Here is a 20,561-nt window from a genome sequence, read left to right on the forward strand (position 1 = left end):
AAATAACTCTGTTCTACTTCTTGGCAGCTCTTATGTTATGTGAAAATCTTAGACCATTTCTTGTATCCTTTTGGTCTCAGGAAACCTAGCAAAGAAGGGACTTAGTAGGATTCTATAGTACTTTTTGTTAGCAGCGTGGGAGTGATTGGACTTAAACACTTCAAGTGGCAGGCTGCTCTAGCTTGTGGTTGTCCCTTCAGGAGAATTCATGGCCTTTTACAGCACATACTCAGTTTGACTCTTGTTCTGGATCAGCTGAGCATTCTTTCTGGAGACCCTGGGGTCAGTGTGTGTTTGTATATTGTTAATGAGGTATTTATGAGTTAACCTTTACTAGTGAAAGCCTGGTTTCCCCTCCCTTCCCCCCCCCCATGCCTGAGTGGTTTCTGAAGGCTAAGTACCTCATTTGCAGGGTTCTCCACTAGTCACTAAATTCCTGTCCTTGGAGCTTTTGAAATTCTGCTAGTTTAATTTAATTAAGACAACATTTTTAGTTCTAAGTTTGACACCTTGTGCTCAGAGCACATACAGATGAAAAATTATATTTAACCCTTCCTTCTTGTTTCCAGGGACAATAAAATTTGCATATAAATCTTTGCTGTACACATTAGAATAGAATGACCTAGGAGAATGACCCTGGTACTTTGGTGTATTTAAGGAGGGGAGAGACTGTTTCTAACTACAAGTAATCAGAGAAGGTGGTGTCTGATTTGACTATGAGGGAAGAATCTCAATAAGCCAGATATTGAGGAAGGCAGGAAATAGCTGTTTCTGATATAGAAGATGTGAGCAAAAGGGATGGATGACAATGACAGAGAGCAGTATGAAATCTGCAATGGGTTGAAATGCCCACTTAGCACTCTATTTGTGTGTGTGTGTGTGTGTGTGTGTGTGTGTGTGTGTAGGTGACTTTGAATAGTTGATCTCTCTGGGCCTTAACTTTCTCATTTGAAAAATGAAGAGGTTATCTGCAAGTAATCTTCCAGGTCTGAGACTATGATCCTGTAACTTTAAAATGAGGAGGTTAAATCGAATGATCTCTATCTTTTTAACCAAGAAATCCCAAAATGCTAGAAATAGCCTAACTTTATTAGAAGATAGGGTTGGTGAAAGTATGTAATATGACAAAAGACTGTCTAATGGGGCCTTGGATAACAACCAGACTAAGTAGTTTTTTATCTATTTAGATAAAAAAAACCGGAGTCACTGAATTTCTTAGGCAGGGGAGAAAGGAAATTTGAGATTTTAAAAAGATATTGGGTCTCTCTATAGTGGGGTTGTATTGAAGCAGAGGGGCTTAGAGGTAAGGAAGGTCATCTGGAGCATAGATATCACTCTTCTGTATAGCCTAAACTAGATTAGAATGTATAATTGGGAAATGTTTACCAAAATAAATAAAAATACAGTGCAACATAGAAAATGTTAATATTTGGTTTTCTAAGTCAAGGTGGGATCTTCAGTGATCTTTTTGAATTTGACTGATTTAGAGCATTTGAAATTGCAGTTGGTTGACTTCATGAAGATTTTCAGCACCCTATTCCAACCTGTGAGTTTTTGAGCAAATGTATAGATTTGTTTGGGACCTTGCCACTTTACTCTTTCTTTGGCTTCATTATTTCAGATTCTTGATTGAGCATCACCCCAATCAACCCTACCCCTTGGGGGACTTTGAATATAGCCTGTGACAAAATTCAGCCTTGAGGGAGGAAGGGAGTTGTCACATGTTTCCGATTCAATTGGCCAAGCATTGAGCAAGAGTTGAGTTGATTGGGAGTGTGGGGAGATAGTGGGTGACTCAGCAGAATTAGGTTTGGCCTGCTTCTTGTCTGTCCATCTTGGGAGATATTCTTGATCTTCCCATGGAGGAATGTAGCTAAAGGAATCCTGCTTTTATTCATGAATATTTCTGTTGGGAATATATTTATTGGTATCATCTATTACTTATTGGTAATACCTTGTTTTGAATCCCACCTTTTATTATATGGACAAATCATTTAAAACTCTGAGCTTTGGTTTCCTTATCTATAAAAGGGTATAATAATACCTCTGGCATCTATCACACAGAATGTTTATAATGATCAAATTAGATAACACATAGAGTATTTTTTAAAAACTTTTATAAATCCCAAAGTCTTATATAAATGTTAGCTATTGTCATTATTACCAATAAAGCTTAACTTAATGATCCTGACTATTTATCCTTGCCACCATGTTTTTAGATGTGTTGATCACATGATCCAGAGCAAGATATGGTTCAATGGGAAAAAGTTCTATTATTATCTCTTAAGATTCCATTAATGATAATCTTCCCTGATAATTCCATTATTCACTAATTTATTTTCTCTGGACTTCTACTATACTTACACTCAGTCAGTTTATTAATATTAAGTACATATTATATGTCAGGCACTGGATTTGATGGGGGAATACAGAAATGAAAAATGATAGTCTTTAAGGAACTGACAATTCTAGTAAAACCATCCAATTCAGAGTATCCTAAAAAGTCTTAGTGCAGTTTTAAGCTTTAATTACTACAAATGTTACAAATTTGTGAACACCTTATTTGAAAGAAATTTCCTTTATGTTTATTTAGTTTTGTGAATTTTGAATAAAAAATTTAATTTTTACAAAATGGAGCAGCTTGTCATTATTCATTGAGTATGTGGCAATTTGTAGATGACAGTTTCTCAGATCATTGGATTAAAGGAGATTATCTTGTCATCTTGGTTACCTGATCTGTCTCAACTTAGATTTTTTTTTTCATGTGTGGTCATATATGCATCAAAATCTCTTTCTTTGGATGACCTTAAAGTGAAAGTTATAATTTCATTGTAAATGAACTTTTAATTGTTGAGCAGCTCCTGATAAAAATTGGCTATCATGAGATAGTATGTTGAATTTTAAAGAGAAACACCAATATTTTAACAATAATAAACCTTTCAGAATTTCTTTAAGTTGATAGCATTTTTATTCCTGAAATTATCAAAAATTAAAATTGCATTATGATTTTTGGGAAATATTTTTGTCCTTACCAGGCAAGTAATAAGTCTCTTGAGAAAGGAAATTTGTTTCTTTGATACTTTTTCATCCCCAGAATCCCTGCAGAGGGCTAGGCTTATACAGTACATTGCTGATTGTTTTCATGAGAAATTGTCCACTAATTGTTATGTGCCTTAGGGCATCATTAACATTTCTTCAAAAGATCTGAAATTTTATTAGTGTGGCTACTCTCTTCACTGATGCAGATTTAGTTTATTTTACATTTTTAATTCATAGACTCAATAAGTTACTGTGGCCAGGAGAATTTATCATTCAGTGAACAAACTTCCAGTGATAAAATTCTTTGGATTTAGCCTTCCCTTATGCGAAATCTTTCCATTTTCTACTTTGCTGAAATAGTCTTTGAGACAGAAAAAGCACTCTATGCTTTAATGAGATCTCAAGCAGAGGACATACTACCCTGGAGGATGGATTTATAGCTCCATGGTGGTCAGTATTGTGGCTTCCGGAAAGGACAGCTATTTCTTTGAAATGTCAAAGTATTTCCTCCTTGAGGATGATGGAGAGCAAGATAAACCAGGAATAGGGTGATCGCCAACATTAGTTATGTGAAAGCTACTTTGGGACAGTAGGGTGCTGTAGATAGAGTGCCAGGTTTGGAGTCAGGAAGACCTAGTTCAAGTCTGAACTCAGACACATACTGGGTATATGACCTTGGTCAAGTCTTTGTCTCAGTTTTCTCATCTGTAAAATGGAGATAGTAATAGTACCTACCACCCAGGTTTGTTGTGAGTATCAAATGAGATAATTTGGAAGTGCTTAGGACAGTGCTTGACATATAGTAATTGCTATGTAAATATTATTAGCTACAACTTTATTACATTGGACTATTCATCTGTAAAATGGGCGAAATTGTCAAAATATGAGAGATTATGTTTCATCATTCTGAATTTAACTTAGCTCTGAGAGACTTGTCACTAGAAGTATGGCCACCAGATTGTTTCATTCTCCTTTCCATAGCTTGGTATAGAAAAGAACTGGAATTTTCAATCCCCTTTCTCTCCTCATTTGTTCCTTGAATCTCCCATTATGAGAGCCCTGCCCCAAAGATGGAGCCCAAATTCTTTGGTGAAATATTCTATTTTTGCTTATCCCCCAGTCTAGGGAGAAACCTCTAGAAGTGACAAATAGAACCATTGTCATTAGGGATTTCAGTGTTCATGTAAAAAAATGTTTTAAAACAAGCTGATATTTTTCTTGCCAATTTGTCCAAAGGAAAGGACCTAGTTTTGGTATGATATGTTACATCTCTTATTGGATACTGTTCCAAAAGTTGTTCCTGATGCATTTATCCCTGCCCCAAATTAGATTAAAAAATCTTGCCTGAATGGTGTTTTTGTCTTCCAGTCATAACTCTCCTAGCTTAGAGCTCTGAAAAGTTTACAAAGCACTTTTCAAATGACATCCCTGGGAGATAATGTTAAGTGTAAGTTCTAGTAGAACTTAAGAGTTTCTTGAGGGTAGAAACTATTTCTTTTGTGCCCTTATATTCTCATTTCTTAGCACAATGGTATGCACACAGCAAGCATTTAATATATATATGTATATACACACACACATAAATATATATATATATATATATATATATACATATAATAGATTTGCACTGAAGTAGTGCAAGGAACATTATTCTCACTTTTTGGAAGAGATTAACTGAAAGAAGTGGAGTGATCCCTGGTTATCCAGTTGATAAACACTGGTGACAGTAGTGGCACCTGTTTTTCTGATTCTAAGTCCTGGACCTGTTTTGTGTGCTTGTCATATTGCTCCAGAAGAGTTTAAGATCCTTGAGAGAAACTGTTTTGTGTCTATACAATGTTAAATTGAATTAAATAGTGGAATCCCAGCTCTCAAGTTCTTTGATTTCTTCTTCTCTCATGCAGGAAAAGTTGAATAATAGAGGCAAGCATTTACCATGTACCAAATGTGTGATAGAGATGTTGTTTCTCCTTTTTTGAAAAGGACCATGACATCCTGAAGGGGATGCTATAACTTGCAAGGGAATTGGATCTAAGTGTGGGAGGGCAATTCAGAGTCATCAGTCTCACTTTTTCCTCCAGAGTCACTGGGTCCAGTGGTGAGATCTAGATCAGGATGACTGAAGATAGCCCAGGATGTAGTGGGGTACTTGGCCTTTTAAAGTTGAGACTCATTTTTTAAGTCAGTTCCTTACAAATCTTGCCAAGGCTTATCTGTCTGTTCAGGAAGAGGGAGCAAAGAGGACAAGTAGAGCTGAGTGTTTACTCCTTTGTGGTCAAGCCTTTAGCACAGTGAACTAGGGATTTAACAAGCCCTGTGGGAGCAAGGCTGCTTTTAACCTTGGGCTGAGGAGAGTGAGTGAAATTCCTCTTTTTGAGAAGCCTGTTTTAGATTATATACTCATTTCTATAGCACTTGAAAATTTATAAATGCTTACCCTATAAGAACTCTGAAGTAAATGTGTGAATGTATTATCATAATTTTACAGATGAGGAAAGTAAGGTTTGGAAAGGGAAAATGTCATTCACAATGTCATACATTTCTATACTGTACCTGCAGAGTGCCTTCAGACACAACCTAGGCTGTCATGAAAGGATGTCTGAAATTGTTGTCCTCTTACTGACAGCAACTTCTACAGTCCTTTCACTTGGGTGCCAGTGAAGGACTACCTTAGCTATTGGATGAGGCCCTAAGAAAAGCAGGAATGCCTTGTGAGTGAAGGTGGAGAGGAGGGGAAAGAGAGGAATCGTTGTTTAGGAGCTGGTGCTCCTCTCCGACATTACAATGGGGTTTATAAGGTTTTCAGCAGTGGGTTATCTTTGAAACATTTTTTTTTTAAATAGAGGTTTGACCAGAATCCAACCAGAATCATAGCATGCTTTAGGTGTAAGAGAATGGTTTTGTAGTTCATCTAGTCTAACTTGTACTGTAGCAGGAATCTGTTATGTAACATTTCTTACAAATTGTCATCTAACTTCCACTTAAAGGCATCCAATGATGGGTGTTCCTGAGGCAGATTGTACAGGATCTTAAATGCCAAGATTGAGGTCTTATAGTCAGTCAGCAAGCATAGTTTATTAGGCACTGTGCTAATTCTAGGACACCAGTACAAACAAAAAGAAAGCCAGTCCCTGCCCTCAAGTAACTTACCCTTTCCTGGGGGACGTCAGTACAAAAAAGGTTGTTGAAAAGTATATCTGTGCATGAGGTAACTCTGCTGGGATGGCTGGGAAGAGAATGCAGGATGACTGGTTAAAGATGACTTTGAAGTTTAGATGACTAGAAGAATAGTTATTAAAAATAGTCAACAGAAATCAGGAAATTGGAAGGAGAGGCAAATTTTGGGAAGAAGGTGATGAATTAGACATTCAGATAGAAATGTGGGACTTTAGGAGGAGATATGAATGGGAGAATAGATTCATCTTGGATTATGACTCAAAGAACCTTAGATTTTGCAAGCTGGAAGGAATCTTACAGAATGTTTATCTAGCCCAAACCATTAATTTTTTAGTTGATGTTCCCGAGGCTGAGCAGGAGGAAGTCATTTACCTAAAGTCACACAATGAGTTAATTAATGCCAGGGTCCAGTTCTAGATAGGCTGACTATATAGGTAAGATGATTGAGATAATGAAGAATTTTGCAGATCTGGCAAAAGAATGGTTACATTGAATATTGATGTTTTTTGTATCTTGGAATTTGAAAACAATTGTTGTCTAATTTCTTTTGGATATAGTGGAGTTAGGGCCCACATACTCTAATACCTAAATAATGAACTTTCCAACTGTCCTTAAAATAGTCTTTTATGAGAGTTTATCATTATCATCTAGTTTGTAAAACTCTGGCTTCAATCCCTTAGACTGTCACTGCTTGGTAGACAGGTGGGTTGCTTTTTCTATCCTAAGAGTAGGAAAAGGATTCAGTCCCCATCATCTCTTCTCTTCCCCTCCCCTCTTGTTATGTTATGTTATGCCAAGGCATTTTTGCAGCACAAATGACTCACTGACTCACCCTTTGAAGGAAGGACGCTCTGTCATCCCTACTCAAATGACATCTTGGGCATTGCAGAGTTGCAGACCAAATATAGGTGGGTGAACCATTTGGCCTTTTCCCTTTCTGGAGAAATCCTTGAGCACTGGAACAGGCGGAGGAGGATAGGAGGCCTGTCACTAATCAGGCAGGAGCAGATTTGCGTCTTGAGGGCTTTAAGCCTAGGATTAATCATTATAGGAAGGATGTGAGGTCTGGAAGAGATGACAGAGATCCAGGAGCTTACACCCTTAAAGGAAGATAAGACTTAATCAGTTAAGTTTGATTAGTTGAGGTTCAGAGAAGCATGGAGGGAAATTTTATTTATTTAAAAAAGAGTTATTTAATATCTTCTTAGATATCCAGGATTATGTCCCATTCCTGCTCTAGACTACTTGGTGGAGGATTTAGAGAAGCATAAACCTGGACTCTCCCCTTCTAGAACTAATTTTTAGCTGAACATTGAAGGCATATTCATAAGAGTTTAAAAAAACAGCAATATATTGATTTTTGTCAAATGAGGGATAATAATGAATATAACTAATATAATTTGATATTTTATAATGAGGATAATAATGAAATACAACTGATATAATTTGATATTTTATAAATGTTAAGTAAATGAACATACTAAATTGATTTTCCATCAGTTATCTTAATTGATAATCCTCCAAATTACCTTAAGTGATAATAATGCAAATGTTATTATTCTCATTTTACTGATAAGGAAATAGATATGGAGAAACTAGTAGCATAAAGTCATTGAGTTGGGCCTCTCCCCTAAGTTTTTTCATTTTATTCTAGTGCTCTTTTGGACTGGGAGTGCTATAGAATGTTAGGCTCCACTTATCAGGAAAAAAACTTAATAGAGCTGGTGCACTCTGACCTAGGCCTGGAAGAATGGGTAGGATTTGGGGAAGATGTCAGTTGCAAGTGTACCATTCTAGCATAAACATGGTATTTAGTATGTGTAAGACCCCATGTCTGATAATTGATCATGTAATAGTATACTGCTGTTCCTTTACTGTTCAATCTGGCTAGTTTTGGAAAAGCTAACCCTAATTATAATGAAGTTTTCTTGGGGAAGGCAGTTTCCAGAGGCACCATTCTTCATGTCTTAAGGTATGTGTGTTTTCTTATTGTTGAGTTGTTTTTGGTTATTTCTGATTCTCTATGACCCTATTTGAGGCTATCTTGGCAAAAATATAGGAATGGTTTGCCATTTCCTCCTTCTACTTGTTTTACAGTTGAGGAAACTGAGGCAAACAGTGTTAAGTGTCTGAGGCCAAATTTGTACCCATGAAGACTCATCTAATTGCCTTTGTTCAGTCTTGAGGTAGGAAGTTTGGATTTTTTCCAAGATAAGTCACTTAAACACAGTGCCTTATCTTCCAGACCTGACCTGTTCTTTACCAGCTTTAAGCAACCTGCCTCCTGTCCTTTAGCCTATATTTATTCCATCAGGATACCATGTGTGAGGACACCATAGAGGTTTCCAACTGCCCTAGGGCCACTTTGAGCCTGTTTAAGTCCTAGTGCATCAGGCCATCCTGCCTCCAGAGGGCTACATATACCAGCTTGATTTGCTTTTTTAGTAAAGCCAGGATAACTTGTCCACAAGGTTTGTTTTTCATCTGGGGTCTATTTTCAGCCCAAGATCCCTGCAAGATGACATGTTGGCAATATTTTCCTGGAACCTGTGCCCATGCTGTGAAGATGAAGGGCAAGTGTGCCACCTTGTATATGCAAGGAAGTAGGCAGATTTCCCTTCCTCATATTCCCCATTTTCCACCAGGAGCTCAGCTTTTATTAGGTGCAGAATTTCTATTCTAAGATCCCTCCCTTTATTTTCCTGTCAGGAGCAGTGGGATTTTCCTTTCTTATTGCTTGGTCCTACTAGTTACTAGTTACAGTCCTAAGGCATTCATAATCTCGTAGGGAATATAAGACTCATCCATGTATAACATGCATAATGTAATATGTAATGAGAGAGGTTTAAAACAAAATGTAAAGTGAAGCTGAGAGAATCAGGGAAGACTGCATGGGTGAGGTGGTATTTGAAATTAGGCATTAGTCAAAATTGATAGAATTATAGGAAATAGGATAACAAAAGCATGGGGAAAGAGGTTATATTTGGGGGATGGAAAGGAATCCATTTGGTTGGAACATATAGTACATGTAGGCATATAGTTTGAGATAAAAGTGGAAAGATAAAGTGGTGCTAGGTTGTAGAAGGCCTTGAATGCCAAGCAGGGATATTTGAGTTTTGGTCCCTTGGCAGTAGAGGGCTATTAAATTTTTGAGCCAAGATCATCTTCCCTAGTGTTCTCTTAGTTCAAGCAAGATAAGACTGTGAATGAGAAAAGAGAGATCAGAAGAAGAAGAAAAGGTGTGTTTTTGTAGGATAGATTACTGACCTCTGTTAGGAATAATATTAAAGCAGTAACTGGTATTTGATCAGGGATCCTGGACCCTCTTTGATCTTGTCTTGAGTATTAATCTCTGTGACCTAGTTGAGAAGTTTCTGTATAGTCTAGGGTGCAAGTTTTACTTTTTTCCCCTTCTTTGAACTCAATAGCATCAAAGAACTACAAAATTTGTTTTGACCTATATTGCAAACTTCTCTTAAGCAGATACAAAATCAGGGCAGTGTGGTATAATTGACAGAGCATAGATAGACCTGGGAATCAAATCAGATGATCCTTGGGACTAATTCAGGCTGTGCCTATAAGTGTGTGACCTTGGGAAAACTATTTTTGCCTGGGCCTCGATATATTTCCTCTATTTTAAAACAGATTAGATTTGATCTCATCATTAGAGACCTTCAAGTGGAGATTGTATGACAAGATGCTCAGAAATAGGGTTAGGGAAGAGGATAATTTTTGGTCTTATTTAGTTTGGAGATTCTTTGTTTCTTTGAAGTCTTTTCCAGGTCTCCTCAGTCAAGATTCATTGATAATTTTAATTGTAGGGAAGATGTAGACAGTTTTCTACATGGCACCCCAAAAGAATGTAAGCTCTTTTTAGGTCATTTATGACTTTGTATTTTCAGCACTTGGAGCATAGAAGGTATTTAATAAATGCTCATTGATTATTCCTCCCTCTCCCAATGGCCAAGAATCGTGCATAAATTCTTCTTATCATTCCCAGAACTTTTTTTTCTTTCCTAGTGTTATTTTTAGTTCAATGATACAAAAATGTGACTAAACCAAACAGTTCTTCCTGGCAAGATTCTTAGGAAAACAGAAGTTCAGCTTGAAGTAGGAGGGAAAGGAGAGGATTAGTTTATGAAATTTCTATTTGAGCTCTCAAATCCCAAGCTTGGGAGTAATTTGCTTCACTACATTACTATCAACAAGCCCCATATGGCTATTCAATGCTTTTGGTCTAAAATGTTCACAGGTAAGATGAGAAGTTTACTTCTTTTTGAAATCATTGAAATATTATAGGTCTTTGAAATTTTCAAGTGATGATACTTTCTGGTTCTCTTTCCCTTTCCTCAGCCTTCCCAAATACATTGCTGTTTGGATTCTATTGAATGTTTGACTTGTGGATGCTAAGTCCATTAACCAGGAGCTGTAATTAATGGCTTACTCCACACTAAGGAAAAATGATAGGGAACTGGTTGACTCTTGATAAATTTTGAATCTGAGCACACAATCTGTTGACATTTGAACTTGTCAGAGAAATGATGTTTTACTTGTCACAGCCATGGATAGGGAAATGGTACTTTGTAAATAACTATTTAATCCAAGGGCAGGGGCTTCTGTGTGCCAGACTGGTTTTGTGTACTTATTTTATTGTAATTTGAATAGAAGTTACATGCAATATTAAACTACTTTTTGCTATTTTTTTGTATATTTGTATATTTATTCTCTGTCATTACAGCAAAGAACCAGTTGGTTTTTTCTTTGAATCCTTCTGCTGCCTCCTACCTTAATCTTTTGAGACTTTTACCATTACAACTTTGTACCTTTTGTGGGGGTAGGGGAGAGGGAGTTTAGTGTTATTTTCTCCTTAATTCAGTTGACATGTATGAAACCCTTTTAGGCAAATTGAGAAGTTAGTGTATTGTAGTACATCAAGGATTGATCTTGAAGCTAGGAAGAGTTGGGTTCATATCCTGCCTCTGTGTAACTATCAAAGAGTCACTTAAATCTCTCAGTCAAGTCCCTAAACCCTTTAAGTAATAGATGAGTTGGATATCTACCTTGGTGGTAGGGGTGTTTTTCAAATGGATAATGAATGAATGAATAGACAAATAAATCACATAATCTGTTGGCATTTGAACTTGTCAGACAAATGATGTTTTACTTGTCACAGCTATGGATAGGGAAATGGTACTTTTTAAATAACTATTTAATCCACGGGCAGGGGCTTCTGTGTGCCAGACTAACATTTATAAAAAGCACTTTAAAGTTTGCAAAATGTTTTACAAATATTATTTCATTTTATCCTCATATCAACCATAAGAAGCAAGATGCTATTATTCTGATTTTATAGTTGAATAAACAGGCAGCAGTTAATTTGATTTCCCAAAAGTTACACAGCTTGTTAGTATCTGAACCTGGATTTGAACTAGGACTTCTTGACTTTGGGTTCAATGCTTTGTTCATCAAACCACATAGCTTCCTCCCAGATTCAGATCCCTTCTCTCCTCACCCTCTAACTCCCTTTCTCTCCCCCAACCAAAGAGCAGAGTATTTTGAAGAATGCACATACAGAAATAATTATAATTTATAATATTATAATAGTAGCAGAATCTTCTATATGAGGCTCAAAGGAAAAAAAATCATTGACTTCTTATACCTGGCAGCTAGGAAACTGACCAGGAAAGGTGGGAGAGTCTAGGTGACAGTTAAGCAAAAGGACTGTCTGCCCCAGCCTTGGCTATCTCCAGGCTTGAGATAATTAAGAGGAAGATGACTCAGGTCCTTCTGCAAACATTTTTTTTTTCCTGCTTGGACCATTCTTTTTATTCCATTCTCTGTGTCCTTGATCCTGTGTCCTTTAGAGATCACCTTGGCCTGCAGAATTTGGATTGTTGTGTGCTGGCTAGGGCCTTATGAATATAGGGATTGGAAGAGCCATAGGATCATTTTTTGAGTCTCTGGCATTTAAAATAAACTCAAGCATTTCAGTGAATAAGTATCCAAACCCCCAGAATAAATATTTCAGCTTTATGCTAATTTTCCCTTCTTCTGAACTCCTGTAAACTTACTATATTTGAATCTCTGCTTTGTTTTGTCATTAACCATTTAATGTGCCTAGATCTTAAATTTCCATTTAGATTGTAAATTTGTTGTGAAATTGTAGATTCTCTGTTATTCCTTTCACTTCTATGATGGTACTATGTTAGGCACTAGGGATTCAGAGATAAAGGCAAAAACAGTTCTTGCCCATAAGAAGCTTACAATCTGAAAGAGAATATAACTTGTATGGCTATAGACATTTAGACACATATAAAGGAAATAAAGGGTAATTTTGAGAGGGAATGGGTAGCTGAGTATTTAAGGTGATCAGAAAAGGCTTTAGACAGGGCAAATCACTTAGCTTCTCTGGGTCTCTGTTACTTTCTCTGTAAAATGGAAATCGGGCAGTGTAGGATAATAGAGAAAATATTGGGATTGGAATTAGAAGGTCAGAGTTTTAGTTAGATGTGATTCTGGTTTGTTTGGTTCTTTTGCAAGGCAAGTGAGTTGTCTAAGGTCACAAACTAGGTAATAAGTGTCTGAGGTCAAATTTGAATTCAGGTCCTCTTGACTCCAGGTTCTTTCCATTGCACCACCTAGCTGCCTCTGATTTTGAACAAGGCATTTCACCTTCCTGGGTCTTGGTTTCATCTACAAATTAGGTTAACATTCTCTATGTTAGAGCTGTTTGGTGTAAAGTGCTTTGTAAGAAACAGCACTGTATAGGCATACCTTGGAGATATTGTAGGCTAGTCAGATCATTGCAATAAAGTGATTTTCACAGTTTTCACAGTTAAGTGAGCCATACAAATTTTGGTTTCAGAATGCACTTAAATATTACATCTATACTATTATTAAGTGTGTGATCATATTATATCAAAAAAAATGTGCACACCTTAAAAATGTTTTATTGCTAAAAAATGCTAACCATCATGTTGCCTCCATTCTGATTGATCAGTGTAATAGCTGCTAAAAGTTGGCATAGCTGAGCCAATTTCTTAAAATAAGACCTCAATGAAATTTGTTGCATTGACTCTTCTTTTCACTTGAACACTTAGAGATCATTCTGGGATTATTAATTGACTTAATTCCACTATTGTTGTATCTCAGGGAAAGGTAGATTGGTGGAGCAGTCAGAACACACATAGCATTACCAGTTAAATTCTATGTATTATTTGGATGCAGTTGTGGTGACCCAAAGCAATTAAAATCAAAGATCAATGATCACAGATCAATATAACAGATATTATAATAATTAAAATATTTGAAATATTGCGAGAATTATCAAAATGTCACCCAGAAAAATAATGTGAACACATATTGTTGGAAAAACAATTGGTTGCTCAGTGCAAGATTGCCACAAACCTTCAAATTGTAAAAAACATAGTATATGCAAAGCTCAATAAAATGAGACATATAGTAGGAAGGCATTGGATTTAGAATCAGTTTTGGTTCATGTTCTGGTTCTGCTAGTTTTGTGATATTGTGAGTATCACTTCACTTTTCTAGACCTTAGTTCTTAATCTGAAAATGAAGGGATTCAACTAAATAAACTTTAAGGTTGCTTCCAGCTCTAAATCTGTGATGGTGAATTAAAAATCTACTATTCAAATTTCTTTCCAGATTTAAGATTTTTTACTCCAATCTGGAGAAGATAACTTTATTTAGTTCAACTTTTTCCTGAACAGGAATCCTTTCCCTGTACGATCCCTCATCTTTGGTCATCCAGCCTTGCTTGAAGACTTCTAGGGATGGATAAACTATTGTCTCCTGAGGTCATCATTGCATATTTCTTCAGCTCCTGCCTACTAAGAATTAGTATTCTACCTTCTATTGAGTGCAGACTGACTCATCTGCTCAAGCCGGTCACTTCCCTCTCTTTGCTCCTGGTTGTGCTCTTGGTATCTGTGCTGAATAGATCTAAGTCCTCTTCTCCCTGGACACTGTGCACAGGATTGGATTATTGATATTGATATTGCTGACTGTTGCTTATGCTTTTATCCCAGGGATCTGAATGGCTTCCCTGTGCTATTCTTCCAATTAGAAGTGATTTTCTCCTTATTTGTGCATCAATGAATTCAGTCAGTTACTTAGCCATTTGTTCTTTTACATTTGCTGATTACACTGATCTGTAAATAGTCATAAAATCTACCAAGGTCTACCATAAATTCCTACATTTTCTTGGTTTGAAGGACCTTTGTGTTCTTTGCTCATCAATAAGATGAATTCTCAAGGTGATCCATAGAACCACAGTCTTAGAATCCAAAAGCTGGAAGGGACCATAGAAAGCATGTAATAAAACTCTTTTTCTCAGCCCTAGCCTAACTTTGCCAGTTTTTGCAGAGATAAAAACTGAACTCTAGGAGGGGAAGAGAAATGCGCTAAATGTTTCATTAGTTCTCTGAAAATTGTGGTTGGTCATTATACTAATAAGAATTCATATTCCATCATATTTATATGCCATTATTTATTTATGCATTCCTCAGTTTGTGCCCCCCACTTCCATTCTTTGCCACGTCAAAGAGTTTCTATAAATATTATCTATAAATATCCTTAGTTTGTTTTCCTTAAGACTAATCCCTTCCTTAGTATGCCCTCCCTTTAGCTCTCCCTCTCCCTTCTCCCTCTTCTTATTACCCTATTGAGTGAAATGTATTAATATACCCAATTTTTGTGTGTGCTTTATATGTGAGAGTATCTTCTTTTGACCAGTTTAGATGAGTGAGGTTAAAATATTAGCTATTCCTCCCTCTCTCCACAGTTTCCTCCTTGTTTAGATATTACTATCCTTTGTGTGAGATAGTTTTCCTTAATCTTCCTTTCCCTCCCTGTTCTGCTCCCTTATATATATTCCTTTTCTTCTCTTTCCATTCTTTTCTTAAGATCTTCAAGACATAAAAGATCCACTTTTAGATCTTGCCTAATTGAATCCCCTCGTTATATATAACCCCTGAAGATAATAAGGTTCAGAGGGGATACATGTATTATCTCCCCATTTTTGGAAATAAGTGGCTATCCTTGTCTCGTCATTTATCAATATTTGTTTACCTTTTTATGTTTGTACTTCAAAGTTTCTATTCAACACTGCAAGAATTCTTGGAAGTCCTCTATTTCATTAATTAAGGTTCATTTTCTTTCTGTAGCATTATGCTCAGTTTTGCTGGATAAGGTATTCTTGACTGTAAGCTCATATCTGTTGCTTTCTGTAATACAATATTCTAAGGTCACTGATCCTTTGTGGTGGTAGCTGCTAAATTATGTGTGATTCTGACTGTGGTTTCTCACTGTTTGTATTCTCTTTCTGACTGCTTGCAATATTTTTTCTTTGACCTGGAAAATCTCAATTTTGGCTAGGATGTTCCTAGGAGTTTTCATTGTGGGATTTATTTGAAGAGGTGACCAGGGAATTCTTTTTATTTCTTCCTCGTTTTCTGGTTCCAAGAAATCTGGGTAATTTTCTTTTAATATTTCTTGAACAAGATTATGTAGTCTCTTTTTCGTCCAGTTGTTCCTAGTCCAATGATACTTAAATTTTTTTCTCTATCTATTTTTTCAGGTTTTTTTGCTGAGATAACTTGCATTTTCTTCTGTATTTTCACTTTGTGCTCCTTAATACTTTTTGTTGCCTCACGGAATCTTTTACTTTTATTTGGTACAATTCTAATTTTCAGGGAGGTTTTTGCCTGGACAAGATTTTGTACCAACTCTCATGCCAAGTTCCTAATTCCTTTTCCAGTTCTTTCTTCCATTACTTTCATTTCTTTTTCTAATTTTTTTCCTCAAGCACTCTTATTTTATTTTAGTTACTTTAGTTTTTGCATGGCAATGTGCTTAAGTGACTTACCCCAAATTAATAGCTAGGAAGTATGAAGTGTCTGACACTAGATTTGAACTCAGATCCTCCTGACTCCAGGGACACTATTCTATTCATTGCACCACCTAGCTGCCCATTTTATTATTCATTTTATTATTAATATTATTTTATTTCTAAAAATATTTTAAATTTAAAAAATTCTTTTCTCTTCTAGGAATTCTAGTTTGTGCAGAAGATGTGTTTTTCTTTGAGATTTGCTTCTAGATATCTTGCAATCATTCTCTTCTTTAGGATTGTCTTTGGCTTCCCTGCCTCTGAAATACCTCTTTCTGGTGGAATTCCCTTTTTGTTTGCTTATTTTTCCATCTTGTTTCCTAATTTTCAACTTGATATTAAAGCTGGAATTTGTAGCATTTCTCGAAGGGAAGGTCTGGGCTCAAACTGTTGCTATTTTCTTTGGATATTGAGTGTATATTATTCCAGGATCTCAGGCATAGGCTGGGGACATGCAAACTTTTGGTGCTCTCAAGGTGATCTGGTCCAGGGTAAAATCTTAATTGCTATAGGGACCATGAATTTCCACCTGCTTTTCCCAGTCAGTCCCTTTATATTAGATCATGTTGTGTAGGATCTTGTCTAAGACTGGGGGCTCATAGTTCTAGAGAACCACAAAGACTCGGTGTGAGCTTTATAAGTTGACCTGGGTTTTTGTCTAAGGATTAGTATTTTGCTGCTTCTTCTCCACTCCATCAGTCAGAAAGCTCTCTGATGGTTCAGAATGGCAGAATTGTAGGCTTCTCTTTGATGTGGGATTCCTGCCCTGGTTATTCCTCTGAAGGTAGAACAGATGCTGTAAATGAGACCCTGCTCTGAACCTGGAGTTTGAGCCACATGGCTGCTGCTTCTGACTTCTGAGCTTCCTTCTTTCTTATTCCACTGCCCATGATCTTTGTTCCCAAGAATGGTACCCTGGCTTGTGCAGGTTCCTTTGCTGGATTTATGCTTTGAAATTGGATAATGGGCTACTAAATTGTCAGTTTTCATCAGTACCTGTTACAGTGTCCTTGTGGGTCTAGTGGTGTCCTAATAACTCCCTTTGAGGGATGGGCTAGGTGGCGTAGTGGATAGAGTACCGGCCCTGGAGTCAGGAGTAACTGAGTTCAAATCCGGCCTTAGACACTTAATAATTACTTAGCCGTGTGGCCTTGGGCAAGCCACTTAACCCCCACTGCCTTGCAAAAACCTAAAAAAGAAAATAACTCCCTTTGACCCTGGAGCACAACTCCCTGTTACTCCTTATATGCTCCTTGTTCAGCCTCAGAGGATCTATAGCTCTTCTTGCCTGTCTTGCCTGGATAAATGATTCACTGTGACTTTTTTTCTGGATTTCCCCATCAGGAGTTAGTCTGGTGCATTTTTAGATATATGTGAAGGTTTTTTTGGTTGAGGGGAGTTTGATTGTATTGCTTCCTACCCTCTGCCATCTTTTTGTTTCACACGTCCCTTAACTTTCTTAGAGGATGTTGATAAGCTTTAATGTTATCTATAGTTAGAGGAGTGTAAAAACTTTTTTTTCTGTTACTTTCCTACCGCTGGATACAGCTAATTTACCAAGAGAAAGGGACCTTGTTCCTCAAAGATTCTCATCCTAAAAGTAGCCAAGCCTTCTGACAATTGAAATAGGTTTTTGCTTCTCGAAGGACTGGCTCAAGACCTGTCTCTTCTTCAGGAAGCTTTCTCAGACCACTCTAACTCACACTGGTTGGTCCCCTTTTTGAAATCCCTTGGCACTATCATATTCTAGACATTTTGCTTTTGCACATGGTTAAATATTTCCTTCCTGTATTCTCAATGTTTCATGGGAAAAAGTATTATCTACTTATTTAGGTCGTCAGCTCTTCAGCCAAGTATTACATCTCTTTTCTGATTAAATTGTGGATTAACATTTCTGCAAAATAAAAGGATTAAACTAATGGTCTCTGAGGTTCCTTTTAGCTATAGGCTCTATGTTAAAGAACTGACTCTTTTTTTTAAGGTTTTTTTGGTAAGGCAAATGGGGTTAAGGCTTGCCCAAGGCCACACGGCCAGGCAATTAGTAAGTGTCTGAGGTCGGATTTGAACTCAGTTACTCCTGTCTCCAGGGCTGGTGTTCTATTCACTGCACCACCTAGCCGCCCCAGAACTGACTCTTAATATCTGATTTAATAAATCTTTGAAAATAGCATCTTTATCTTTTCCCCCTTAAATACACAGCATAAGACCTTACACTTAAATATACCTCGATAAAGGTGTGTTAATTTGAATAACATGAAATGAGTGAAAACAGTTTGGAGTTAGGGTAATTATAAGTGGACTTGGTGGTTCCCAGTCTGACTCAGGTCCTCTTTTTTTTTAATTTAATTGAATTTAATTATCAACAGAAGAAGAAAAAAGAATTGCATACATATGAATATATGTATGCAATTTAACAAGGTGGTAACAAAATTGCTGTTTGTTTCCTTTTGAATTTTTCTTTTGTATTTTTAGAAATATTGATATTTTTCCTTTCTTGTGATATTTTTTTGCATCTTTATCACTACTAATTTATTCCAGTATTTCAAGCAAAACAAATCAATTATATTGACTGTGTCTAATAATGTCTCATCTTACAATTCTAGTCCATTTACCTCTTTGGTAAGAGGTTTCTAATATTATTCAAATGGAATGGGGCCACTTTAGATCCATCATTAGTCAGTCTCTTGGGCTCAGTTCAGAAGAAAGAGACCCTCACTGCTGATGCCTGCTGCTCTGGTTCATGGGAATCGGGAATCTAGCCCTCATTAGCTGGACTTTCTCCTGGTGTTTGCTGGCTCCTTTCCACTCTTAACAGTTACCAGCCTCACCACTTTGGTTAAGGACTAGAGAATTTAGAGCTGGAAGGGACTAGTTTTAACTCTCATTTTACACATGAAAAAATTGAAACCCAGAGAATGACAAGCAATTTTTACAAGGTTATATGCTAGTTATACAACAGAACTGGGATTTGAACCCTCATTCACTTATTTTAAAACACGTGCTCATTTATAATATACTATGCTCCTAATGGTGCTGAGAGTTTAGACAGGTTTCACCTGGAAGCCTGCCTGCCTAGTGACTGTAGGACTGAAACACGTAACTATCTCCACTTAACTTCAGAAATTAACAATTAAGCAAGCTAGTTGTGTCAGGTACTGAGAATATGAAGACAAAAAAAGAAAATCCTAGTCCTCAAGATGCTTATATTTTAAGAGATAGGGGATGGACAAGGAACAATTCAGGAAGAAAGAGGCTGTGGTGAAAGACCAGAGATCTTTGACTATTTTTCTAGTAATTCCCCAAGCAGATGTGTGAAATAACATTAAATGACCTTAGACAAGGGGAGAGGAGAGAGAAAGAAACTCATTTCTCTCAGAACTGTAGAGATTCAGTTACTGTTTCAAAGCTATTTGCATAGATACTTCTCAAATTTTACTTGGGTCACATTGTTTCAGAATTTCCCAGATTATCCACAACTCAATTTTTTGTTCAAATCTAATTGTTTTTTGAGCTCTACTTGGTAGATGGCATTGAAGCCAAATATAGACTTGAAGAACTGATGTTTATGCTGAGAAACTGCAATTGTGTAATCTTCTTTGTGATCTGGGTCAAGCTAAGTCCCTTTTCCTCACTAAGCCTCCATTGCCTTCTCTTTCCAGTTGATAAAGGCAGTGTAATCTTGTAAAAAGACTTTGGAATTGAAAGCCTGGGGTTGAAATACCCATTTGTCTATAGTGCTTATGTAAGTCATCATTTAAATTCTTAGAGCTTTTATTTCCTTAGGAACAAATGTTCGCTAAAGTTTAGCTATGCCATTCTGTGTATTTTGTGATTATAGTAGTTGAAGGAAGGAAAAAGATCAGTGTGGATCCAACTGTCCTGGGAAAGTCCTGGAGTAAATAAGACTTCAGCAGTGCCTTGAAAGAGGAAGGATTAAATGAAGAAGAGGATAGAGGACATAAATAGAGGGGAATGAAACCTTTATAACCTAACCATATATATATATATATATATATATATATATATGTATGTATCATCACGTATTTTTTATTCCAGTATCACACCTCCTGGCTGTTATATAAACAAGACTCCATCTCTCAGTGCTGGACATTTTATCTGCCTGTCCTTAATGCCTGGAATGCCCTCCTTCCTCATCTCTACCTCCTGACTTTTTTGGCTTCCTTTAAAAAACCCATCTTCCATAGGTAACCTTTCTTAGCACCTCTTAGTGCCCTCTTTTTAAATTATTTGCTATTTAATTTTATCTTGTTTATGTTGTTTATTGTCTCCCTAACTAAATTGTGAGCTCCTTGTCACTTTTGGTATCCCCAGAGTTTAGTCATGTACCTTACTTAGTTGATGCTTAATAAATGTTTATTAACTGTTTATTTGAATGAAGAGGCAGGAATGGACCTAGTTGGGATAGAGGATCTCT

General features: G+C 36.7%; 1 protein-coding gene across 12 annotated transcripts in view; it reads left to right on the forward strand.

The window, feature by feature from the left end:
- The window catches only part of STIM1 (stromal interaction molecule 1), a 235,610-nt gene that overhangs the window by 27,235 nt on the left and 187,814 nt on the right, over positions 1 to 20,561 (forward strand). For 2 of the 12 annotated variants that reach the window (XM_074217363.1, XM_074217368.1), the window contains exon 1: positions 389 to 10,468. The exons of 5 other annotated variants lie outside the window; for them this stretch is intronic. In XM_074217363.1, the coding sequence (XP_074073464.1) occupies positions 10,354 to 10,468 (115 nt within the window). In that variant the 5' untranslated portion in view covers positions 389 to 10,353. Of the gene's footprint in view, positions 1 to 382; positions 10,469 to 20,561 lie in introns of those variants that run through there. 5 more of the 12 variants (XM_074217365.1, XM_074217358.1, XM_074217366.1 and 2 more) reach the window with 5 other exon arrangements.

This window comes from Macrotis lagotis, chromosome 1 (genome assembly GCF_037893015.1).
Source record: "Macrotis lagotis isolate mMagLag1 chromosome 1, bilby.v1.9.chrom.fasta, whole genome shotgun sequence".
Lineage (NCBI taxonomy): Eukaryota > Metazoa > Chordata > Mammalia > Peramelemorphia > Peramelidae > Macrotis > Macrotis lagotis.